The 27,275-nt window shown below is 48.0% G+C and overlaps 1 protein-coding gene across 1 annotated transcript in view; it reads right to left on the minus strand.

Moving 5' to 3' along the window:
- Positions 1-27,275, minus strand: part of COL4A2 (collagen type IV alpha 2 chain) — a 177,742-nt gene that overhangs the window by 127,829 nt on the left and 22,638 nt on the right. The window contains exon 4 of the mRNA XM_012751869.3: positions 8,036-8,116. Coding sequence (XP_012607323.1) covers positions 8,036-8,116 — 81 coding nt within the window. The remainder of the gene's footprint in view (positions 1-8,035; positions 8,117-27,275) is intronic.

The following is a 27,275-nucleotide window of genomic DNA, read 5'->3' on the forward strand; positions in this document are numbered from 1 at the left end:
ACACGGGTCTTCAGCTACGCAGGGAGGTGTTCTGGATCAGGGCTCACATTGGAAAAGTGGGAAATACGATTGCCCTAAGAGGTGTGGGGTACGGTGGAGGGCGAGGTGATGCAGCAGTTAAGAACTTTCTCACGGGCAATCGGGACACTCTGTGCACACGCCCGTTTCCAAGGTACTGATCTCTGGGGTCTATTGCTTTTGAGATAAAGATATAAGTCCAATAGGTTACACATTCTGGTCCACTTTCATGAAACCCTAACTTTATACTATGCTTTATTTTCATCCAGGATTTACTATCTAGAAAGAATATTCCTACACATTTACTGTGAGTTTACTGTCTCTGCACCCTCCCTAGGCCCTCGAGCCCTGGCTCTACGCGCACTAGATTGGGACGTTCAGCATGGTGGCTAGATCCATGTGGCTATTTCATTTGAATTTTAATTAATAAAAATGAAAGAAAATTTAAAATTCAGTTCATCATTCACTCGCCACATTTCAAGTACTAACAAAGCCACGGTGGACAGCACAGATAGAGAACCATCTTTGAAGAACATTCTTCGGGGGAGCATGGCACTAGAATGTCGCCTCTGAAAGATCCGGGACAACGCCTGCTCTGTTTGCGTCTGCAAGGCCTAGATGGTGTCTGACGCGTGATATCTGTGCAGTAAACACTTGTCTGTAACAATAGCTATTGTTTTTAACTTTTAGTAAACAGCCATGGCTATGCCTAATCTACTACCTCTGCTGGAGGCCGAGTTTCATGTCTTTCACAGCATTTCCTTCCAGTAGAACTAGACCCTCATGGAATGGATCGCCAAAACAAGACCCTCAACCAGCTTCCCCACAAAGGGCTCTGACCTTGGGTAAGATACTCGACGGCTTTAAGGAGTCTCCAGAGCTCCTCACCCAGCTCAGCTAGACAGCCTCCCGGGGACTTGTACAGTCTTCTTCCCACAGCCCTCCCGGAGTCACACTGGCCTCCTCACAGTCCCCAAAACATAGGGCACACCTTGCTCAGGTCCTCTGCCTGCTGTTGGCCCCCTCCCACGTGCACTGAGGTAGCCCCTGCTGTCAGATGAGCACCCTGCCCGCAGTAGCAGGTATGAAACACATGTTGGAGGGTGGCAGGAATGTAAAACTCCTCTGCTGAAAGGACCTAGGGTTCTCCTTATGGTGGCCAACGTGAAAGAAAATGCCACTTGAAAAGCTCATCACTGCACAGGATTGACAAATTAGGTGGCCACTGTCCAAACCTGCTGCAATACTGTTTTCCCCACAGAAAATAGTCCTGTAACCCAATTGCTGCAGCCCCTGAGGCTCCGCGTGAGCCAGGCCACCTCTGCCCAAAAGTCACACTAAAAATAACCACACGATTTGGAAAGTGGGTGAGAACTATATGTAGACAAGGGTTATAAAAGCCCGGAAGCCAGGCAGTGTTTCTGCTATTTCTGAATAATTCTTTGACCTTTCTGTGCTGTGATGGTGTATAAAATACTGGAGACAACTCCTGTTAAGTACGCTGAACGCACCACTAAAAAGTGTCTGCCTGGAAAAATAGCAGTCGGTTTGGAAAGAGGTCTGCCACAGCGACACTTTCGTTCTGCACTCGTAAGAAGCTTCAAAGAGCTAAGACAGGTGGCTGCATGGACTGTGGAAACGGATAGAAGCTGCAACGACAGTCTGACCATCTGAGCTGAACTGACCTCCATGGCACCACTGTGGGCTACCGGTTTGCAGATTTATACTGAGTCATTTCAAAGAGAACATTTAGTTTAAATGTGAAATCCTGGCTATATGCATGAAAGGGTGAGGTCTGTGATCGGCCACATGTGACAGAAGACTGTCAGCAAGACCGCAGTTCACCTTAGAGGGATCTTGCCAGTCTCTGTGTTCACAGCTGCCACGGCACCCTCCCCTTCCTTTCCCTGGGGTAACACGTCCTCTCTCGTCTCAGGACTGTTGCCCCTCTGAGCTGACAGCAAGAGCCAAAGACTACGAGTGTTCCTGTCTTCCCACAATCTGCCCCTCCCACCTCCGGGGAGCTCTCTCTCCACTCCTCTGCTTCCTCTTTCGCTCAGTTTCTCTCTGGCTTCTTTCACTTTGATTTATATTGCTGAATTTAAGGAATCTTGTGAGGTTAAGGATTATTTGACCTATGTCCAGGGACCCACAGACTGTGGGAAACTCACATGAAAAAATGCAACAGCTAAACACAACTTGTTGTCCTAAGCACTTAGCCATTGCTCCAGAGTGAGCTTGTTTGGTTTAGTCTCCTGTGTTCTGGCTCCAGCTGTCAGGCCCAGTGGAAGGGGCTCCAGAACGCAGACTGGACCGGTGCTGAGTGACGCGGCCACTCCGGCGCACGTGGGCAGGGGCTGCTGATGTCATCTCTCTTCTCCCCCTGTAGTTTGACAGGGCCGTTGTCCATCTCACTGACCTGTCTTGGGACTTACACAACTGGCCTTTGTACTCACTGCTTTTTGAAATGCCCAACTGCCTTAGGTAAAAGAGGTACCCTATGAAGGTTGGTGTCATTAAAACTTTGAAATAACCTACGGATTAGATGCTAGGAGGGGAGAACAGGAACCTTGCTGAGTAACTGAAATAATGAACTAAAATTGACCTCACTTAGAAAAACCTGAGGCTTTCTCAACTTTTTAGGCAAGTTAATGAGCAAAAGCAAAGTTGTCTTCATTTGTCAAATCTGATGCCTCACTTGCTCTCTCTACTGATGCCTGTACTATTAATCTGTGTGTCACACAGTGGTTGTGACTTTGCTTTGGTAGAAATTCTGTAACAGAAGTTCATTCCGATGCTTTCCACTCAACAGCCTTCCATCTCCACAGTGTACAAAGAAAGAAAAAGGACAATGAATGGAGAAAGGCAAGCGGGGTAGGCGGCTGTCTAGGGCTGAGGACGGCGTGGTATTCCGCAGAGAGGACTGTCTGAGAAGTTAGTTTGGTGACGTTCTTTGGTGTATCACCCCGTGTAGCATCGGTGAATTAGGACTTGTAGTTATTCAAATATACTTAATAGAGATTATGTGAAATACAGACCCTCAACCAACAATAAAGTCTTAAATCATGTTAAAGTTATTTGTTTTTTAAATTTCCTAAACAACTGAAGAGGTGATTGGAAAATTCACTAGTGAATCATAACGCATGAATAAAAGAATGAAATTTCTTTTCATCCCTGCCTGTGTGTTTTCCCCGTTCCTCTTCCACCCTGGCCCCCTGAATCTCACTTTTCTAGGCTGATCTATGGGAAGAGAAGCAAAGACACAAAAGATTATATTGGAAAAAGAGTTCATCTAAAAGTTCCCAAACTTGAGTTTTGTCCTGGCCTCTGCCGTGGTCTGGGTGTGTGGTCTCGCAGGTCGGTTACCTCCTGTGGGTGTCCTCCTGTTACCTCCTGTGGGTGTCCTCCTGTTACCTCCTGTGTGTGTCCTCCTGGGTGACTGCACCCTGCTCAGCTCCCCAGCTCCGCCCAGGGAGGGAGGTGGCCCAGCCGCGCCAGTCCCTGCCTTCCTGCCCACTCTGAGGCTTGCTGGGATTATCTATGAGCCTGGGTGGTTCTGTCTGTGAGAAGCAATTCTCTCCCTGCTATGAGAATCCAAGTCTCCATCGAAGGGCGGAGAATCAGGCTGCACAGATTTTACACAAAGCCCATTCATTTGGTAACATGAGAATTCATTTGGAATTGGAATCCATAGTACATTTGTGATTTCTGCTTAGAGTCCAAAAGTTATCTGGTAACACAGTTTCTGACGTTGGCTGTCACCATGGTGAGGAACAAATTAACTGGGGTACCATGGCCATATAAGGCTGAGTTAGCCAAGTGTTCGGGAGGGGGGTGTCTGCACTCAGGCATTTTCATGGCCGCCACAGTAGCACCGTAGGGAAAATATACCGCAAGGCCCCCCAGGGGAAGCTGTGGGAAAGAACAAACTATGCACACAGCTCTTTGAACAGCAAATTCTGTCCAACTGCTATTTTTATGTATTACATTACTTTAAACAAATACTATTGGTCCAGAAGTAGGGCAGAAATAGCCCTGCTTTCTGCAGAAACACATTTGGGAAAATCTGTTAATTAATAACTATTTAAGTCACGATACATGAGGTTTGTAGTACTGAAATAGACACTGTATCTTTAAAAAGCATTTTAATAAACTATATGCTATTGTCCTAATAAAAAATATACTGGATAATGTCTTCAGTTTCTTGCCTTTTACTGTCAGCCATTTCTGTCACCTTATTGATCAATGTTCAATGGCACTCCTGACACAACTGGGCAGCCCCGTGTGCCTACGGTCAAAACAACCCAGTGCTGGCTCCGTGAGCTTGCAGGGCAGCGTGGGTCCCGCCCAGGTGTGAGACGGTGCCGAGCATGTGCAGCACACAGACAGGGGCAGACCTCGCCAGGTACCAGGCCACCTGAGCGCTCGCTGCCCATACATAGTGGACCCCCAGCCCAGGCCCCAGAGTGGGGTATCGTTTGCTTCTGTCTCCTGTATGACCTCTCACACAACTGCCAAATCTCAGCCTAATTTGATCCCCATTGATAACCCACCTACAGAATTACAGGAAAGCCAAACCCACACCGAGATTTGGATTACTCATATTCATCCAATTAACAGAAGGTGTCAATTTTTCACTTTACTTGCAAAGCATAGAAACAGACTCAAGGTGTTTCTTTCATTAGAGACACAGGGAAATAAAAGGTCTTGATGCCTATACTGTAAATTTACTTAATTATAGAGACCTAGGAACCCTTAGACTCCCTCCTAATAACCTCTTTGGAAAGGTCTTTGGCATAATATAATAGTACACTGCTACACAGATGCATTATATATCAAAATAATCAGAATTAGCTATCTTTACTGACAAACAAAATACTTCTAAAGGCATTACGGAAAATTTTGATATATGAGTCCTGCATCATATAACCATAGAAAGTGAAAAGGAGCAGACCCAGTAACCATCTACTCAGTCTGTTTGGGTTCTGTCTGGCTGATTACTTGGAGAAGAATGTAGAGTCCCTCTAGAGTCTAACTCCATCCAACGCAGGCGGGTCTCGCAGATACTTGTGTGCCACTACTTCGTCTGCTGCATGCCCACATAAGGCTGGGCTCGCCTCCGCACCCCTGCAGCAGAAGCATCGCTGGGAAAGTCTACAGCAAGGGACCAGGGGAATTCTAAATCTCCTGAAATGGCTTCCACATACTTAAAACATGTTTATCCTTGCTAAATGCTGATAAATAGTCTTCAACTAGCAATTCCCAAAGCATAAAGTCCCCACCCCAAGCAGAGGAATCCTGTACTAAAACAGTAACTGTTTGGGGAAGTGCAGCTCATGATAACACAGCATGCGGAGACGAGAGCTTCCATCCAGGGGCTCTGCTGTGATTTTTGACATTGAAATAGTGACCAGTCACGTGTGAGCAGAGAAGACCACCAAATGTATAAAGAGGTGTCCTGTCATAAATTTTATCGATGTGATTTTGTGCGAGGGACACAGGCAGTGACGTAGTAGCCCAGCCTTGGGGCCATGCTCAGGCTTTGTTCTTACTGGGCAGGAACAAGGGAGGTCTACTTTAAAAAACAACTTCAGGATTCAACTTAGTGAAGCTCATTTGGGACACCCACGCTGGGTATAGTTTCTAGTTTCAAAAGCAAGGCAATGCAGGCAAGCACTCCCCATTGCCAGGATAACCTGGCATTTGCCAAATGAAGGTGTAGACACGCTCGAGTCCTGGAGGCAGTGGCATGAGTACAAGGACAAAGAGGCAGAAGATCGTCATAAAACGAAATACCCTCCCCACACTTCCACACATGCAGAAAGGCTTAACCATGTAAGTAAAAATAATACGGTTTTAAAATATGTAATGTCAAGACTTAAACATCAGTTTTAAAGGCAGTAGAATAAGGGATCAATCACTTCAATTAAACATATTAAACCCAGTATCAGGTCAATATTTCAAATTCTGGTAGGTATAATGGTGATAATTTGGCGTAGCCTTTTTTTCTCTTATTTATCTATGAAATGGGCTACATAAAGGACATTCAGGGAATGAGTAATTTTAACACATTGACTGCCACACTAAAAAAAATTTTTTCCTGGGGAACATGGTGTTTTATTATGAAAATAGAATAAAAACTTCGAAAACAAAATGATCATTTCTAATTGAATGAAAAATGTATTATTTTTAATTGTTGTTTGTGCTTTATTTATATGCAATTAAATTGCCAATGTTAACTGTAGCAGTAAGAATATCAACAAGTAAGATTTTCATGAATCAGCTGCAGTTATACATGCTTCACAAGGCCCTGGGCTCAAAAATAGCTTGAGTTAAATACAACTCACATGGCAGTTAATGTGTTAAAAGTTAGAGTTTTATCCAAGGTATAATTGCCAGTGTTTTCTAGCTTGCATACCTATATTGCGGTATAAATGCAACTATGTTTTTCTTCATGTAACATTTTTATGAAATCTATGTTTAAGTATAAAACATAGTTGCATTTTATATATACACATATATACATACATACACAGATAGGTATTTATAACAATGAATAAGAGAAAAAATGCTTATGAAGATTAGCTCAATTACTCTCAATGTATCAGGAAGATGGTACAAATTGACCCAATTTTGCACTATATTATTGTTTGTTCTGGTGGAAGAGAATATAACTGTATTAAATTTCTTAGCAAAGTATGCAATTGACTTAATCAGGCAATTTAAGAAACATTCATTTCAAATGGAAGTATGGTCACATGCCGTAAAATGGCATTTTGGTCCACAACAGACTATGTATGAGATGGTAGTCCCCTAAGGTCATAATGGAGCTGAAAAATTCCTATCATCTAGCGATGTAGCCATCAAAACACCATATGCAACACAATTCCCATGTGTTTGTTGTGATGCTGGTGTAGACAAACCTGCTGCACTTCCAGTTGTATAAAAGTAAAGCACATACAACTACACATGATACATCATACTTGATAATAAATGACTATGTTACTGGCTTATGTATCTACCATATTATATTTTTTAATCATTATTTTAGAATGTACTCCTTCTATTTGTTAAAAAAGAAAAAAAGTAACGGTAAAACGGCGTCTGGCAGGCCCTTCAGGAGGCATTCCAGAGAAGGCACTGTTGTCACAGGTGGTGAAGCTCCATGCCGGTTATTGCCCCTGGAGACCTTTCCGTGGGACAAGATAGGTGTGTGAGTGTAAGACAGTGATACTGATGATCCTGACCCTGTGTAGGCCTAGGCTAATGCAGTATTTGTACTGTAGTCTTTAACAAAAAGTTTACAAAGTAAAAAAATAAATAAAAAATTTGAAAATAGTAAAAAGTTTATAGAATAAGGATATAATAAAAGAAAGTATTTTTGTACAGCTGCCCAGTGTGCTTGTGTTTTAAGCTAAGTGTTATTACAAAAGAGTCAAAATTTATAAAAATTAAAAAGTTTATAAAGTAAAAGAGTTATAGTAAGCTAAGGTTAATTTATTATTGCAGAAAGAAAATTATTTTTAAAAAATGTACTGTAGCCTACGTGCACAGTGTCTATAAAGTCTACAGTAGTGTACAGTAGTGTCCTAGGCCTTCACGCTCACTCACCACTCACTGACCCACCAGAGCAACTCCTAGTCCTGCAAGCTCCACCCATGGTAAGTGCCCTATGCACGTGTACCACTTTTTTTTTTTAATCTTTTACACCACTGTATTTCTACTGCACCTTTTCTGTGTTTAAACATGCTTAGATACATAAGCACTTCCTATTGTGTTACAGTTGCCTACAGTATTCAGGACGGCAACATGCTGTGCAGGTGTGTAGCCCAGGAGCCACAGGCTAGGCCACACAGCCCAGGTGTGTAGTAGGCTGTACCTTCCGGGTCTGTGTAAGTGCACTCTGTGATGTTCGCATGACAAAACCACTAACGATGCGTTTCTCAGAGTGCATCCCCGCCGAAGTGAGACCTGACTGTGCAAGGAAGGGAAGAGTAATTGCAACGCTGTGACTTACACGCCCGCCTTTCTCGGGGTAGCACTGGCAGCCCCCACTGCAGTCTCTCCCTCCACAGGGCACATCAAGCTTCTTCACACCCTGCAACAATCAAACACAAAGCAAAGAAAAAGTTACCTAAAACATTGTCAACTGCATATGTATCATAATGTCATCTGTTGAGAATCCTTCCAACTCTAACATTCAAAACATTCAGTAAGTCATTTTTCAAAACAGATTTTAATTTTAAGAACAGGTTTAGGTGTACAGCAAAATCGAGCGGAAGGCACTGAGATTTCCCACAGAGCCCCTGTCTGCCCGCACCCACCACCTGCCCGCCGTCGCATCCTGCGCCAGAGCGGACACTCACGACAATCGCTGACCCTGCACCGACACAGCGTCATCACCGGGAGCCCAGAGTTTGCACCGGGGTCCACCCTTGGTGCTGCACATGGTGTGGCCAGCAAGCGTTTGTAAGGAGCCCACTAAGTAGTGGAGAGCACTCCCGGAATCCAGGGATTCCACGTGAAGCGAGGAAACCGAATGTGCGCCTGCTGTGACACTGAGGACCTGGTATGAAAGAGAAACTCTAGGGGCGCAGGAAGCAGCTCTTCTGCTGCCTGGAATGTCACGGTGCACCTGGAGAAGATGGCTGAGGTGAGCCCAGAGAGGTGGGCAAGAGGGTGGCCGAGGAGGGGAGCAGGTGGGGCCGGCATGAACTGTGGCTTTGTCACACTCAGCAGGGCCACTCTGGCTCCATCAGTAACACCCGTCATGGTGATCAAAGGGGGTTCCTGTGAGGAGGGGGCCTCCCAAAAGGCTTGCAGATACGCCTGCTGATGGGGTGATAGACCCTCACCTCCAGCTCTGGCATCACCTGTGACCTCAACTGTGACCACCTGCAAAGGAGAGCCCATCCCCTTCCCCTTCCCTCCACAAGACCTGCTTATCTGGGTGGGAGGAGGAGGCATCTGGGGCCATAGGCTTTCCCAGTGTTTATTTGGTCAGATGGGGGGCACAATCCAACTGTTTGTCCAGATGGAGATATAACTCTGAAATGCGTTCAGTGGATAACTGAGCTAGCTCCCTGCCTGCACAGTCCCAACGAGACAAAAAGGCATTTCTCGCCCTTGATCTCCACATTTCAGGCGAAAGATGGACTTGAAGATTGGACTACCTGAAGAAGTACCTTAGCTCTTCCTTTCAGACTGTTCCCACTACCAAACATTTTGAGACAAAAATGACAAAGAGATCGGCCTTCTTTTCTCCCCTTTCTGATCAGCCAAGTATCAGACTTGGCGTCTTCTCCCCCCACAGGTGAGGTTCTGCAGCCCTCCCCCCACAGGTGGATTCCTGCAGCCCTTCCCCCACAGGTGGGTTCTTGCAGCCCTCCCTCTACAGGTGAGCTCCTGCAGCCCTCCCCCCACAGGTGGGTTCCTGAAGCTCTCCTCCCATAGGTGAGCTCCTGCAACCCTCCCCCAACAAGTGAGCTCCTGCAGCCCTCCCCCCACAGGTAGATTCCTGCAGCCCTCTCCCCACAAGTGAGCTCCTGCAGCCCTCTCCCCACAGGTGAGCTCCTGCAGCCCTCCCCCCACAGGTGAGCTCCTGCAGCCCTCCCCCCACAGGTGAGCTGCTGCAGCCCTCCCCCCACAGGTGAGCTCCTATAGCCCTCTCCCCACAGGTGAGCTCCTGCAGCCCTCCCCCTACAGGTGGATTCCTGCAGCCCTCCCCCCACAGGTGAGCTCCTGCAGCCCTCCCCCCACAGGTGAGCTCCTATAGCCCTCTCCCCACAGGTGAGCTCCTGCAGCCCTCCCCCTACAGGTGGATTCCTGCAGCCCTCCCCCCACAGATGAGCTCCTGCAGCCCTCCCCCCACAGGTAGATTCCTACAGCCCTCCCCCCACAAGTGAGCTCCTGCAGCCCTCCCCCCACAGGTGAGCTCCTGCAGCCCTCCCCCCAAAGGTGAGCTCCTGCAGCCCTCCCCCCACAAGTGAGCTCCTGCAGCCCTCCCCCCACAGGTGAGCTCCTGCAGCCCTCCCCCCAAAGGTGAGCTCCTGCAGCCCTCCCCCCACAGGTGAGCTCCTGCAGCCCTCCCCCCACAGGTGAGCTCCTGCAGCCCTCCCCCCACAGGTGGGTTCCTGCAACCCTCCCCCAACAAGTGAGCTCCTGCAACCCTCCCCTCACAGGTGGGTTCCTGCAGCCCTCTCCCTACAGGTGAACTCTTGCTGCCCTCCTCCCACAGGTGAGCTGCTGCAGCCCTCCCCCCACAGGTGAGCCAGTGCAGCAGCTCACAGGTAAATCCTAGTCTGGCCCTTCACCCTCAGCCAGTCTCTGTCCACCTGTCTGGAGCCCATCCTGTAGGCAGTTACACTTTAGGGACCCTGGACAAGGTTGGCTTCTGGTGCTCAGTGAGCCACACCTCATCATGCAAGTAAAACTCCCCAGATGACAGAACCCTTTCCAATTATGAACAAATTTTATGACATTTTACCACAGCCTTTTCATTCTCTTCTGAGTTGAGTCTCAATGACTCAACAGGATGCTGGCTTGGGGACCCCCTCTGTAACTTGCTCATGGTAGCATGTCCGCCGGGTCTTCCCTGGTCCCAGCACAGGCCGAATGCCCGTGTGCAAGTGCAGTTGCCACCTCTGAGGCTCCCGCTCATCGGGCTTCCCTGCGGTGCCGGCAGAGGGGCAGGACAAGGACACTCAAAGCCACCTGAGCCCTCAGCAATCACTCTGTGTTCTTGTGCAGATGATAAACCCCTTCCCTTAGCTAACAATTTCCCCTAGAGAGGGCTCATTGGAGAGTTTCATATTTTTTGTATTCTTATTATAATTCTTTGCCTGCTATAGTACCTGATGCCTCAGCCAGTACTTTGAAGAATTTTAAAAAGTCTGAAAAAGTCTCAAACCCTTTAAAGAAACCAATACTTTGAAAGCCTTTTACATCCTTTTTTTTTTGTCCTGAGTGAGGTGATGGGACAGCTTGAGTTCCATAGTGCAAAAGAAAACACACATGAAATCTGCTCGTGCCCTCACAATAGCATTTGCCAATTTCCTATGGCTTCAATGTTTATCTGCAACAGGGCTCATAAGTTTCACGACTTTGAATAGGTGAATTTTTAGAAATGCAGCTCCACTAAGCTGCAGGTTTAGCATCAAAGACAGGGGTCTAGATGGCTGCCACAGTCCTATGTTTTATTCCACATGAGTGGAACATGAACAGGCGCCTTGGCTCACGTCCGCAGTTCACCCAATAATTCATTCACCAGTTGCTTGGGAAGGGCGGGGGCCTCTTCAGTCTAAAGGGTAAAGCACAAACTCATATTCTCCGTCTGTTATTTCACGTGCTATTTTTAATTTTGATTTTAGAGCCACTTGCCAAGGCCCTGTATATAAATCAACAGCTGAAATGATTTTAATGGTTTGAAATTGATCTAACAGACTCCCTATTCCAGGTTTAGGATATTCACTGGATTTAGTTATAGAAATGGGTTCTTCATAACCTGCTCAAGATGGAATGGTGTTTTCTTGCTTTTGGAACGAGGACTTGTAGGCTAACTTGGAATTTGTATGCTATCTCCCAGTCTCAACACTTTTTCAACCACGTGCCAGTGGCTCAGACACACTGTCTCATGAGGGGAGGAATACTCCATTGGGGGGCAGCCCCCTGGCCCCGCTTCCATGCCAAGCCAGTTTCCAGCATGGACATTCCAGCTGGGCGCGTGTGTGTATGTGTGTGTGTGTGTGCACGCGTGCGTGCACTTGTGTGTGTGTTCCCACCAGCAGCTTAGCTGTCCTCAGACAGACTCTTATGAATTCCAGCATCTACAAGAGCCCTAAGTACCATACTAGAATGTCAGGTCTCCAGGATGAACAGAAATATTTACTTCTTAGGGTAGGGTGTGTGCCCCAGACAGTCTCTTAAATGCTGAACAAGTCTCTCACTTGAGCCGTGGCATTCCCCTGACAAGATATGGGACTCAGAAGCAGTCTCAAGATATGAACGCCTTCCTGGGGCCCTGGAACGAGGAGTGTGGTGTGACCAGGCCTCACCCCTCAAAACGGAAGAATATGAAATGTGCACACCAGCCGCTGACTACTCCCAACCCAAGGCTGTCCCTTGATTTTACTGCTTGACGCAACTGCAAGACAAGCCGCGATCCCACCTTGCCAACTCCTCCTTAATAAAAATGATGACTTTCCTCCCATTCTGCATCCGCCTCACCACGCTGCTCCCCAACCTCGATGGCACACGGGCCTGGTCCCGTCTGCACCGTCACGTCCCGGCGGTGCACTCTCCCTCCCCCTGGAAGGGCCAGTTTGCCTCAGGATTCTTTACACAATCCTCCAAGCGTCTCACCAAGTATTGTACATTCTCTTTCTACAAAAACTACAAGTTAAAATAAGAAACATCAATTAACTCCTCCATTAATCTCCGATTCCCTGTCTGCGTTCGCAGCGGCAGCCACACGCCGGCGGATTCGGATACTGCGCTCTCCCGGGGCCTGCAGCTGCACCAGTGCGGACTTCCGCGCCTGCGCAGCTCAGAAGGGGATGGCTGGCACTCCCAGCGCCACAGCTGTGTGGAAAGGACTCCTTGTCACGGACCAGGCTACGGCTACTCAAACTCTGGAGCTTGTTACCCTTCCTCCCAGGGTACAAGAGGAGTCATCGCCCAATGGGACCAATTGTACTGCAGATCTGCGAGAGCCGGGGCAAGCGCCCATCCCACGGAGAATGCTCCAGTCTCACCTCCCCATATTCACATGGAACCACGCCCAGCTGGGGCCTCTGGGGCCACCAAGAAGCGACAGCCTGCATTTTTCTTCAGCAGCACCAGTGAGAGAACATCCAACACCCCAATTGCAGCTGGGAGGGGTCGGGGAGATAATTCATCCTGCCTTTCATGTTACAAATTCATTCACTTGTTCATTCCTCACTGACATGAATTTACTCTGAGCCATGCACTGTGCTGGGCTCTGGGTGTCAAGTGGGGGACAGATGAGACATTGTCCCTGCCCTTGAGGCATGTGAACAAGTAGAACAAATAAAGAAAGTTAAATAAGAAAACAAACAACAAACCTGCATAATCTAAATTCTGGTAAGTGCTCTGAAGAAGAGGGTTAGAGAGTGAATAGGAACAGTGAGGCCTTGAGTACGAAGTCACACCTGCTACCAGCCAGGGCCACCTTGGCTCAGGCCTCTCTGGCTCTGCTATTCTTCACGTGCCAGACCCACCTAGGCCAACCACCCTGGCATGGGAGAGGAGGACCTTCAAGGTGTCATTATCAGGGAACTGAGGACATTTTGGATTGGAGTGAGTTTTAAGCCCATTCTTCTAGGACCCTCAGATGCCACAGTATTTCTGTGGTCCCCACACTGCAGCTCGGGACTCTATTCAATCCACTGCACTTGATAGTCCAGGACGAAGACAGTGCCTGGGGATCAGGCACCTGTATTCCTTCTGGGCTGAGAGCCATCACAGTGGCTTCCCAGATGCACGGCTGCCGCAGACTCTGGGCCTAAATCCCAGCTTATGGAAGGAGTTTGCATAAGGAATGAATCGTCAAGCCCTTCAGCAAAGGAATGTATATTTGCTAAGGACCTGAGGCAGTTCTATCTTGTCAACACACCAAGCTGGGGACCAAGCTTCGACTCATCTGCTCTTTCAAGAACAGGTAGAGGAATGAAAGAAGCTGGGAGAGGCCGTGTAGACCAAAGGGAAGGGGATGCTAATTCTGACATCACTGTACGCTCTTGACATCTTTAGTGCTATGGAACCCATAGGAGTAGCTCTGAAAAACAAATGTGAGCTGTAAGTTTTGGGAAATGATACACAGGCCAAGCAGCTTAAACAGAAGCAGCACGGTAGACCTTTGAGTGCCTCTAAGCTGCAAGGGGAGATGAAGGGTGGGTACTTACTGTGACAATTCATAGGAACAAAACCCATGCTGGCAAAGGAGGGTTAGGGTACAGAGAGCTGTAGGCAGCCAAGAAACATGACAGAGAACAGACAGTGAAGAAGGTCTACCTGGAAGTGGTGTCACAAATGAGATGGGGGCAAGGGAAGGAGAGGATGGAGGGAGGAAGAGGGGAAAGGAGAGATGAGAGAGAAGTAGGGAGGGGTGGAATGGGAGGGAGAGACTGACTGGAGGGAGGGACCTCTACACAAAGTCAGAGGTAGTCAATACATGTTTGAAATGCTGCTGTTTTCCACCTGGACCCCCGCTACTCCTCGTGTGGGTTGTGGACAGGCAGCATCGCTTGGAGCTAGGGAGGAATGAAGATGCCACCCCAGATTCACTGGAGCAGCACCCGCTTTCTAACACGATTCCCAGGCTAGCATGGTGAGGGCTGTGAAGCCCTGTGGCAGGCAGCTGGCCCTGCGCTGTGGAAGAGGCTTTTCCCAGAGACGATGCCCCACCTGTACACCACGGGCTGTCTCCCTGGGTGGAGCAGAGGAGGTGCTTCTTACAGGTTCAGTGTCCCCGTGACTAAGTGGGTCCCCGGAGTGCCTGTCCTAGAAAGTGCCAGCCTTCCTTTTGACCCTGACACCTACGGTGCACCAAGGGGGGCTCTGAGCACCCGGGACTCAGCAGCAGAGCTTCTAACCCATCAAGCACCCAAGAACTTTTAGTTCTCTTTCCTTTGTTCAAAGCATCCTTTCAGGGCCCTTCTTTTCCTGCTGAATTTCATCCTGCCTTGAATTGGTAGCCAGCATTGCTGTGCTAATTAGAAATTACAGAAATTGGAAATGACCTGGATTGCTTAAGAGCCAGTTGGCAATGTAAATGTGTAGGATGTATTTTCTGGACACCTTAGATTATATTCTATTCAACTGGAATGAAACAGACATCTTTTTCCAGGTGGAAAGTGGAAAGCTTTGAGCAAGGGATTTCTTGGTTGACTTTCTTTACAGGAATTCTTTTCCTTGGAGTCTTATCTGAATCTTGGCATCATTATATTTAGAAAGATTTGGAAACCCACCTATTTGCATGGGCATTTGTCCTAGACACATACAAATCACTAGATACATGATCTAAATTCCTTGGTGAGTCTTTTGCCTCTGGGGAAAAGAAGTCATGGAACCTTCTAAGGAAAACCAGCTTCTAGCTTCCTGAACTGGGCTCCTATCAGGTTTAGGTGCAGAGTTTCCTGCCTTGATTCTGATTCTCTGGCTGCCAGCAGAGACTTGGCTCTGCCACTTGTAAATGGGATTCAGTGGAGTCTGAGAGAGATCAATGGTGGCAGCTGCAGGATTAAGGGAACATCCGGTCTCACGAGCTGTCCCTGCCTTCTATTTAGGCAACCCACAGAGAGCAAGGACAAGACAGTGTCCTGTTGCCTCCATCAGCAGTCCTGTGCCATCAGGCAGAAAGAAGAGGCTTCCTTTCGCCACCTGGTGAGCAGCGCACACTCCCCTCTGCACATATGGGAGGAACAGCCCCATTTCAACACGTGGAGAAAACTGCTCAGTGTCACTCTTCCCAATCGCAGATATGTATTCATATTTAGGGCATTTACAAAAAGGTTCAAATAACAACTTGAATGCCATAAAATAAAGCACATAAAATATTTAGACTCTTTAATCTAGCTGTTAATATTTCTCTAACTACCAGTGCACATTGCCCATATATATTCAAAGAAAAAACCCACTGAGATGCACTGAACTTTCTGCATATGTAAGCATTGTCTAAAGTTGATACAATATATATGCATGAAAGAAAAAATGCTGGCTATTGTTCTCAACTTGCACACACAAAAATATGAGTATTAATCAAATTTATATGAAGATGCAAGAACAAAACTCATCTGTCCTAAAACAAAGAATATTTTGTCCTCCGAATGTTCCTAGCAATGTCTTGTAGAAAGAAGTCTTTAAAAGCCAATATACCTCCAGGCAAAAGAAGCAATTCTCTAAAGGGAATTTACAGATATTTTACCATCAGACTGCCCCCCCGCACCTCTCCAAACTTCCTCTACAAAGGAATATTGAATAACTCATTCTAATTGACATAAAAGACACATATTTATTGTTAAAAGAATTTCATATTTTAAGGCAAAAATTTATACAAGTCTTTGTCTTTGTCACAATTCCAGTCAAGCTGGACTTTTCATAATTATTCTTTTAATCCCAAAAGAGGTCAACAAAGAAGAAAGCCAACGAAAGCCAACTTGGGAACAAGGTTTCCAGTAACATTCTATCAGTTTATCAGAACAGGAAATATAAGTCATTTCCACACATGCAGCCTTTGAAATTAAGGAAATAATTCTAACGTGGTATTAGTACGGCAAGGTATATGGAAGAGGAAGCGCGGGTCACCGCCACGCCACACAGTGCAAAATCCTTCTTCCCAAGGAACCAGGCATGAAAGCCCGCCAGCTCGGTTTCCGTTGTTTAACAGTGTTTCAGGGGCATACAGAATAAATACGCGCACTGTAGAATGGTCCTGAAATTGTCTCCAGCTAAAGACAGTGAAATGACTGACGGACAGAGGTGCTCACCCACGTAAAATGAATAATTCCAACGGACTTTTCCTCAGTGCCGGCGAGTTCCAGCACGGTTAGGACCGAGCCAGAGACTCGGGAGGACAGGAGGGATCGGGCTGTGTGTTCAGAACAGGAGCACCAGAAAGAAACGACAGCAGTTCAGATGAGGGACGGTGCGCTGGAGCAGCTCTGTAGGAAGACGGTCCTCCTGTCCTGTAAGAGCTCCTTTGCTCTCCGTGGGGAAGGCCCGTGAGGGGCCCGCCACGCCCGCTCCCCACGGCAGCAGACGTTACGTCGCGTGCCCTCACCTGAGTCATCAGCAACACGCCACGTGTTTTTATACCTGCATACTTACACATTTTAACGAGCAATGACTAGCCAACTTGGCCTCCTTCTATCTCTTCTTGGGCAGCTCAAAGTCGAGGTGTTTTCTAAACAGAGTTTGCTACTGACCAGACAAACTCCGACATATTCCAGTGCTGGGCTTGGGTGCTAAGGGGCAAGACTGGCTCCAAACCAAAAAGAAAAATAGGGAAAAAATCACGACTTTGACAAGCTGGGGAGGTGGCCGGCAGGCACAGAGAGTGTGGTAAGCCAAGGCCATGGCCAGAACACCTCGCAGTTACGCCAGTTCTCCTTATGCCTTTTACAGTAGGCTGGACGAGGCTTCGACGCAAGGGCCCTAGGAAGGGATCGCTTAGAGGCCGTGAAGTTGGAGGGAAGGTCTGAGGAGTGGGCCAGGAGAGTGGCAGGGGCCTGGGGACGGGGCAGGTCCAGACAGGGAAACAACCTAACCTCCCTGGACACAGCAGCCTCTGCAAAAGAGGAGGAGGACCATGGCCCTTGCTCAGGTTTGCCTCGAGGATTCAGTGACGTGCTGCATGGAGTCCCCTGTGCCATCCCAGTTTAAAGGTCACTGATACCAGGCCACAGGTCTGGCTCACTGACAGGGGGCACCAGACACAGGGATGGGAGCTGAAACCCAGCCAAAGAGGTAGGAGCCAGGCTGCCTTAGAAATACCTCGCCCAGGGCCAGGCATGACCTCAGAGTGTGGGTGGGCCTGGGCCTGCAGGTGAAGACGGGTGGGCCGCCTGGCTGGGTTAGGCAAAGGGGCTTGGCATTTCCTGACACACATCCTCTGCTCTGGCCATTTCTTCACAGCTCACACTTGATTCCATTCTGGAAGCAAAAAGCAGCGTCTGAATGTGTCTCCTCACCAGCGAGGAAGGGCGTGTGCTTGGGGCCCGGCACGCAGAGGAGCTGGTGCAGGTGCTGGCTCTCGGCCATGGGGCGTGAGTGCCGGGGACAGGCGCTCCATCCAGACCACCCTGCCCTTTCTTCTAGGGCGTGCTCCCGGCAGACCAACCCGGTCTTCCCCCGGGGAGCGGGGCTCAGATATTTAGGTGTTGGGTGGGGACTGGAGGTGCCTCACCTTGAGTTGTCTAGTTCAGAAACCTGGAGCCTCGACAGCAAAGAGCCAGGGAGCGGCCTGGGCGTGGCGCTGCTGCCAGAGCCAGGCAGGCAGGAACCGCCACCACCGGCTGGGCTTCAGCCGGAGCAGCGCACGGGACAGGCGGCCAAACTACAGCTCTACGAAGTGCAGGTCACTTCTGTCTTGAAGCATAAAGGACATCCCGTCTGATGTATGAGTTGCCTACATTTTAACATTTCTTTTCCTATCGTGTGACATCTTGATCATTAGAATTCCGGCTCCCCTGCATTTCTAGTTCCCACGGGCCTGAGATCTCTTCCCCTACCCTGCCATGTCCATGGCCTCTGTAACAGCAATGGCAACCCCGCACCAACTGCTAAGACATCTGCAGGTTATTTTCATTGCGATTTAGACATATTTATGAACCTGTGGCTAACTTCTGTCTTGAAAAGGGTCTTATTCACTTGATTCCCAAAGTTGGTCTTGAGTGACTTTCTGCCTGAGGTTCCCAAGGCTTTGAGTTAGAAATGAAACAAAGTCTCAAACATCTCAAGTGAGAACTTGAGTTCTGTTTCTTTTTAACAGAGCTTAGAAACAGCTCTTTCCGCCCTCCGCGAAAGCGCCTCATTACCAAATTCGACCCTCACGTGCTGCGACCCAGCCTGTGCCAATGCAAGATGCTGGCTGGGCTGGCCTCAACCTGTAAGTCCCCTATAAGGGACACCCAGGGGTGGCGGCTGGTCACTCCGCGCTAAACTTGATGTTGTCAGGAAGTGGAGGCACAGCTTGCATTATTCTGAGAGCCAACACGCAGGAGTTGGGGTACACGCGCATCCCTGCACGGGCGGACAAGCAGGGCCGAGAGGGAACAGGATTGCGTCCGGGCGTTTCCAACTGAAGGCACTTGTGTGCTGTCCCAGACTTCCTTGGTGGGTCTTTAATAGGCCGATTCCTAGAAATCACCTTCCCTTGTCCCACCCCTTATCCATTCTGGATACAGATTGCCACCCTCATGTGCATCTACCATGTTTCCCTGAAAATAAGACCTACCCATAAAATAAACTCTAGCAGGATTTCTAAGCATTTGTGCAATAGAAGCCCTACCCCGAAAATAAGACCTAGTGATGGGCGTGGCTGCACAGTGTACCTGCACGATCCATTCATTTCATCGCTGAGCAGTAAAGAAGACGAGCAGCCCTTCTCATCTGCCCCATCGTGAGAGCTACTATCCCAGAGGTGACCGGAAAGGTGCGGGCAACCCCATTAACAAGGCCGGCTGCCCCTGTCAGGTCCTGGCCATCCTGTGCGTGCTGCAAGCTGAGGCTTTGAGGGGAAAATAACACATCCCCTGAAAATCAGCCCTAGGGTGTCTTCTTGAGGAAAAATAAATATAAGACCCTGTCTTATTTTCGGGGAAACATGGCAATCAGCAAGGCCTGACGATGTGAGTACTTGGCTAGGCGGGTACTTCTGGTCTCATCCCTTTAGTTTGAAGCCCAAATCACACTCTATGATAAGATACAACACCCTCTGCGCTCTGCATCCTCTGGCCCCTGGGCCCTAGCTGCTTCTTGGGACCTGCCTGCTCTGCTTCTCCAGAGACTTCTCGTGGGAGTTCTGCTCCTTTGGACCCACCATTCGCTCCACTCACAGAGACTCTTTCCCTTTCCACGACAGCCAAATGCTTAATAACGTATTTTCACATAAGACGGAATGTGAATGATTTTCAATGCATTGAGCATTAACACCTCTGGGTTTTTGTCCTCCTCAAAGAATGTGCCTTTGTATGCACTGTTCCCTCAGCCTGGAATGTTCTCCTGTCTGCCTCACCTTCCCCAGCAGAACAGTTAAGATCCACTCAAATACACCAGCCTCTCAGCCTTGGGAGGAAGAAAGGCAAACTCACACTGATTTCACATCTTGTCCCCACCCATTCTTTGAAAGAACAGGTGTTTCTCCATAACACGATAAAAGACTGTTTCTGAAAAACCCTCATATTCTGCAAAATTACACACCCAACCAGCAAGATCTATGGTAAAAACAGTGCTGGGGCAGACCACCTAATATCTATGCAACTTTGTAACTAGGGCACTCATAAAATCAGTGATGATTCCAATAAAAATAATAGCACAGTTTAATAGACATGTTGACTTCCCAATAAGTGAAGAAATACTACAGTGAAGATAGTGCTTTGTTTTAAAGAAAAGTGAAGGCACAGCTTCATAGAAGGGGTTGGAAGGAAGTGCTGGGACTGCTGAGTTGCAGAGAACAAGGACGACATGCCCAGAGATCGGGAAGAACCGTGCACTGCGCATGGTCTAAGGAGAGCATGTCGCTGGAGCAAGGCCAGGGGAATAATGGTGGGGACCTGGCATCTTGGACAGAGTTTAATTCCTCGACAGTTTCCTGTGTTCCAGTGTATTAATCTACTTCGCCTTCAGCTACTTACTTGGTGGTACAAACAGCAAGCTGGAAAAAACATTGTGCGTGAACTAATGTGACTTCGGTTTCATACTCACATCATTCTCCTACTTACCGATGGTCTATCAGCAAGTGTGAGTCAGAGAAAATGAGCTCTAACACAGACTATTTTAATATTCTCTCATTCGTTACTTATTTGAGTGTCAATGTTCTCATCAAATAAATAGTAAGAAATTGACCACATTAACAACTACTTTGTCACTTAGTTCTACTATTGTCACTTAGTTCTTTTTTATAGCCTTAGGGATATTGTTCCATCTGAGTGTTGAGAGGAACAAGTGATGGAGACCTTTAAACTTGGGTTCTAGAGACCACCAATATAATCAGAGCTAGGAAGAAGCATTTAGTCTGACTAGTACACACATGGTAAATAGTTGCATATGTTATATTTATAATAAATGCCCTTAAATACTTATATGCTATTTTGTTTATGCCCTGTTTACCTAGACAAGTCTACCAAGACATCATCTAATACAGGCATTACCTCACTCATTATCTACACTAAATTTTAATTATTTATACGGCATGTCAGTTCTTGGTACTCTCTGGCAGTGAATAAAAATGTGTATATTAGTGTTGCCATATAGGTCTGAGTTGAATATTTAAGATGGCTTGTAAGGAATGAATTGGATCCATTTCTTGAAGCTCTTTATTACAGAGAATTTTCAAAACCCTCCCTCTGTATTAAATTCTGGGGGAAAAAATCTGAGAACAGAATGAAAGAGACCTAGCGATACTTTTCCAGAATACAATAAGATTTCTGTTCAGGTTGGTGAAGACTGGTCTAGGCAAAGAAGGCGTTCGTTTGTGTTGGCACGCAGAGAACGGCAGCAGCTCTGCCTGGGCAGGTTTCAGATATGCGTAGCTTCACCTTTGCACACTGGACCATCAGAGTCCACAGGCTCTGGGGCCAGTGGCAATACCACACCAACACCATGACTGCTTTTCCTACCTGCTGGCCTGGCTTCAGGGTTAGAATTTCTGCCCTGCTCTTTCTCTGGCATGCACTCTGCCAAATTAATCATACCTGGCAGCCTTCAGAAGGTATGTACAATGCCTTTGCACATTAGCAGTGATTTGGGATTCTTTTGCTGTGATCTCACACTTAGTAGTTTCTCTTTGCCTGAAAGAAGGCAAAGCATAGAATCGACTCTAAATCACAGCAGAAACATCCTCCTGGGCACCAGCAGGCACTGGCGGGAACAGGCAGCGCTGGGTTATTTGTGTGTGCATTAGACGCTGGATATTCCAACAGTGGATTTTCAATCCCACACCTCCCTGCTCCCAGCTCGCTGTTGGGCTTTTGATTCTTGTAGTTTGATGAACACTCAGGAGACCACACATCACATTAACTGCAATATCAACCTACAAATATTACATTTTCCCTGGACTAGGTTACAGTGAGTTTTGGACGCTGACCTCCATCAATAAGACTAATGTAGAATTAGCATGTACGCATCTTCAGGTTGGAGTACTATTTTGAGAGTGTTTGTACTGGGTCTGTGAAATTTTAAGAGCCAGTTATGTCCTACTCTCTTATATTGCTGAATAGAGACAGTTGGTTTTTCTGGCCTTTTTATGCTTAATCTGGAGTGTGTACAAGAAGATGGGGTCTTCCTGGGCTCCAGCGTGCTATGGCCCTGTTTTGGGCTCCAGTCAGGAGTGCAGATCCTAGCTAGTGCTGTGCACTTGACTTGCTCTGAATGGTGCGTGTTGGTGGCGGGGGAGGCGGCTCTGGATCAAGGGTGCTTGGGCTCCAGGCTGGCTCTGCACCCGGTGGTCTTGCATGTAATAGTCACCCAACATGTCCTTTAGTTTTCCCATTGAAAAGATGGATAGAGTCTACTGTTCCTGCCTCGTGGGGCTTTTGCTAGGATAAAGGGCAATTAACCTGTGGAAAGGGCTTAGGAGAGTGCCCAGCTCCTGGCAGGAAGTGTCCACTGTTCATATTCCTATCCTGTGTTGTATTCTACCTACCAGGGGAAGGTGCTGCTCTATTTCCATCCCCACGATACAGACCCAGGTACAGCAGGTGTCAACACTCTCACTGCTTAGAGAGATTGCTCTTTATGGGAGACATTTAAATGTTTTAAGATTTTCATCCATTAAGTATGCATAAAAAGTCAAATCTATTGGTGGTTTAAGAAATTAAGCTTGGAAAGGTAATCATTTAATTTCAAGTTCCTTGTACCCTGAAGTAAGATTTTGAGAGGAAAAAAGTTAGGACGCTATTAATAATTCTTGTCTAATGAGTAGACTCCTTAACTCTCTTTTTTCTTTTCTCTCTTTTTTTTTTCATTCAGTGCATTTTTTCATTCAATGAATAGCTGGCTTAGGCACAATTTAAGCAGCTCAACTATGCTGAACCTTGTACCCAAGGTCACCCAATGAGCTAGGGTCACTTGGGCTTTGAGCCAAGATCCCTTTGCTCTGTTGGTCACTATAAGCCTAAGATAAAAATTCATGAATACTGTCTGAGCAACAAGGCTTATAATTCCCCCTATGTATCAAAAGTGCTCTTATCACATTACAAACAACTAACATGCTGAGATTATAAACATCCAAAAGAGTGGACTTCCTCGAATATTTTAAGTGATGTCATCTGGCCCTTCTTTCATATCGGTTTTTATTATGCTCCTGTCCTTTCAAAACAGAGCCTGTGCCATAGCACAACAAAAGCCAGGAAACGTCAGCCCCCTGGCAGTAAGATAGACCAGGAAACAAGGAGAAACTGATAAAGTACAAACACCTCCAAGGGAGAAGAAAAGAATCGATACTGACAGGGCCTCCTGTGAGAGTCTGCTAAGTGCCAAAGACCTAAAGGTGAAGAGGGAGACCCCTGTCCAGGGAGGTACAGCCAGCGGCAGAGACCACCGGTCCTGAACAACAAACTCTTAGCAACACAAAATAAGCTGCAGTAAGATTATGTACGAAGGGCTATGTGAACCCAAGTGAGAAAGTAATTCTTGCCTGAATCACTGCGCTTTGACTTGAATTTTGACTGCCCACCTGCACTGTTTAAATGAACTTGCTTGACTGATTTAAACCATGTGTCCAGTCCATTCTAAGGGCAGGTACAGATTATCCACCTAACTTGGTGCTCTTTGGAATGGAGTCACTTGGTCCCACTATAGCCACTCCTCCATAGGGACCAGAAGGTAAAATTCCCGCTGGGGTGGGGGCGGGGGAAGCGGCGAATGCCGAATGCTGAGCTGTGGGAGTGGGCGGGAGAGGCGGGGGTCTGACATCCCAGAAGGAGAAGCGCCTCAGCACAATCTTGGAGCAGAGGCCAGATTCCGAGCTTCCTTTCTTCCTGTCACTGCAGCACCACCCCACTGAGGAAGCCACTGCCACGCCAGACAGGCAGACACCGTTGGAGCCCAGCGCTTTCTCCTGCCACCACTGCCACTTCTCCCTTAACAGAGGATGCTCCCACCACAGCACTCAGGAAAGGATGCAGTTAGTCCTTTGAAGTCCCTAAGGTCACACAGAGCACACTCGAGGAAGCCCTAAGACCACCCAGGGTCACACATGGACATGCCAAGCTGGAGCAAACAGGAAGCTAGAGTTTGCTTTTGGGCAACATAACAGTCAAGGACAGAGAGTGACCTTGAGACTCTTAAATGTCTTTGTCTTTTTACCACCGTTTGTGCATCACGATGTATTCGTGAATTATGGGTGCTCTGCTTGGGCCAGGAGATGCACCCTCTGGAAGACACTGCCGAGAAACTCAGAACATCATGCCTGGGGAGGGGACAGACCTGAACTGTCTTTCACTAGATGAGTCAGAGCATCTAACGTTTTCTTTTTACATTTCACTATTCCCAGATCTTCTTTCCCTTTCCCTTATCCTTTTTCCTTCTTTTACATCTTTAGAATGAAAAGTCACTGGAAAGGCTGACTTGCTGTATTTGTAGTCAACTTGAACAAGGATTGCTGCTATACCTGTGGCTGTATGGAACTGTACTCTTGGACTGGGCACCGAGGCATCTGGGGCCATTGGACCAGAGGGTCTCAGGCTGGTCATCTGCCACTGCTTGTCACCCACCCCCAAGGACTTAGCCATGCTATGATGTCCTAAACAACTACTGTAAACCGGCTTCCCATCAGGGAAATAGTGTTATTGTTTTACACTGAGTTAGTAGAGTTCCACAAAAGCAAAGAAATGTGATATGTTACAAGTTGGCAAAGCTTGGTCACATGTCAGTGTTTAATTTCTGGAATGGTCTGGAGTGTACAGGCTCCCATCACTCAAGTAGCCCAGGGCAGCAGCTCCTCAGCACCCGACACCGCCACTCTGCTTCCTTCCTGGTTTTCCTCCCAACGAGTTTACTGAGCATCTATCACGGTCCCGGGGACTGTGCCAGATGGGCATACCAGGTTAAAACATCAGATTTTAGGAGCCAGAAAAGACTGGCAAGATGATTCATTCTAGCAGATCCCAGTCTTCTATTAATGAAGACCTACTTTTGTTTTTCTTTTTTCCCCCCAAATCTTCAGCTTATGGACAAAGAGGACAAAGAGAACAAAGGTGCTGGTGGGGCAGAGGGCTGGGCCGGCGCCCTCCCAGCTGGGTCTGTGCCGTCGGGTTGGAAGCAGCAAACATGTCTGAGACCAACCTGGCCAGGCCCCTAGGCCTGGGAGCCCTTATTCCCGTCCCATTCCTCACAAGAAAACTGAGAGCCACGAAGATTTTAGATAAATTCCCCAAGATGAAGCACCAAACATGCAAAACCCCAATGATTCCCTCCTATAGCTGGAAATCTCGCCACCACAACTGTTGTGATAATAAGCTGTCCCTCCCATATCCTCTTCAATGATTGGATTTGGTCTTCTTTTCTCTAAACAATGATTTTCTGCATAATAATAATAAAAAAACCCCAATCGTTTGACCTACTTAAAATCAAGTAACTGAATTTTCTCTGAGCTTTTCATCTCTGAGGTTCATGTCTATTTTCACAAGACAGCAACTTGAAAAACTGTCTTAAATAGGTAGTCCCTGGTCTCTGCAAATGAGGTCATGGAAAGACCGTTGTGGGCCCTGGCCAGCAGCACCAAAGGCGGATTCATAACTGCCAGCCACAAGTCACTGATGACAATTCAAGAGCACCATTTTTTTTTTCCTTTTGTCTTCCTTTTTTGGGGCACACAATTTTTCCAAAAATTGTCCTACAGATCCTTAAAACAAAGCCCCAAGCCCCAAGCCAAAACCCAAGCTTCTCATCCCACATGTGAGATGACCTCCCAGTTTCAGCGCAGCACAGGCGCTCCTGGCTGGAGTGGCCCAACCCTGTCTTCAGGAGACAGCAAACGACATTCTTCTCCTTGCAAAACCCCGGCTCACAGCTCAGGAAAACAATCACTCCTTACCCAGCTGCACAAACGGCTGGATTTCCTTGGCTGCTCTGCTTTCCCTCCTCTCTCAGACAAACCATCCCTGGGTCCCCGCTGGGCCCCCAGCAGAGCCAGTGCTTCCGGCAAGTGCTAACCGGGAAGGCCCAGGCAGGTGCCCCCTGCTCTAGCAGAGTCACCTGGGCTCAGCGGGCCCCCTGGAGCCTTTGTCCTCCTCAGGGGAGGCGTTTTGCCAAATCACACCACCTTTTCTGTGTCTGTCCCCCTAGCTTTAAAACACTGGCCTCACGGCCCAGCCATCGTCCTCTCGTGCCCTCTCTCTCATGGTTTGCTCTCCGCTGCGGTTCTGCTCTTTGCACCAGCTCGAGGTGCGAGGCCACCACGGGCGCTTCCTAGCACCATCAGCTCTTCCTGTGAAGCAACTGCTTGGCCTCAACTGAGTACTCCCTCTCCCCTCGGAGTCATATAGAACATTTCCTCTAATCACTGGAATCGACTAGTGAAGATGTGTAGAATATAAGATGCATATAAAGCTGATTTAATAAAGGTTCGTGGAAAGTCCTAACTTGAAAATCAGTTTGGGACATAAGTTCCCAGTCAGCAGCCCCTACGGTGGCAGGGCCGAAGGCCCACTAGGGGCACTTTGCATGTGGTTCCAGAGGGCTACAGAGCCACGCCCAGCCTCAGGAAAGGACAAAGCAACAAGAACAATAACCTCTCAGTGTAGGGATCATGCTGTTACTCTCAAAGCACTGTCATTCAGTGGCTACATTTAAGCTGCACAAGCATATGCTCTACTTTTAATAAAGTGTTTGCTTTTCCTGAGCTGTCCTGAAAAGTGTCCTGGGGACATAGGCACACACAGCAAAGCCCACCATGGGACTTCCCTGGAACATGAGCATTTCCAATTCCTGTAAACTCCGGTGTCCGGGTTGGAGAGCTGCAGTGGCCAGCCACAGCGTGGAGCTTCCGCCGCTAGGGCGTGGCTGAGTGGGGACGCCCATGCCCACGCCTGCGGAGACACCGGATCTGACTCTGAACCATGCTCTGGGACTCCCAGGCAGCCCTCTCTGATCTGCTACCGGCGAGTTGCCTTCCGGCCCGGTCCAGGTCACTCGTCCTTGTCTGGCGCTCCCTGCCCACCACAATCTTTGAGCCTGGCAGCAGCTCCCAGCCTCAGACAGCGGGACCACTTTGGGGGCCTGTCACTCTGGGTTCCAGGGCCCATCAGTCCTGGGCCCTCACTGGCTCTTTTTTGCTAAGACAACCTGATTTAGGTCTTTGATGGTTCCAAGTGATGGGTACAGCGCCTTTTGTGCCAGCCCAGCACCTTCCAGCTATGGCCCGTTCCTAGAAGCACTCGGGCGCCCCTAAGAAGATGGAGCCCGTGTGCCAGCCCACGACTGCGGGGTCAGGAGCACCAGGACTCCCCTTGTGGCTGTCTGGGAGACTTAAGCACACATGTGCAGTGAGCATGTGCCACATGCCTGCATCTACGAGG

Source organism: Microcebus murinus, chromosome 13, assembly GCF_040939455.1.
Source record: "Microcebus murinus isolate Inina chromosome 13, M.murinus_Inina_mat1.0, whole genome shotgun sequence".
Taxonomy (NCBI): domain Eukaryota; kingdom Metazoa; phylum Chordata; class Mammalia; order Primates; family Cheirogaleidae; genus Microcebus; species Microcebus murinus.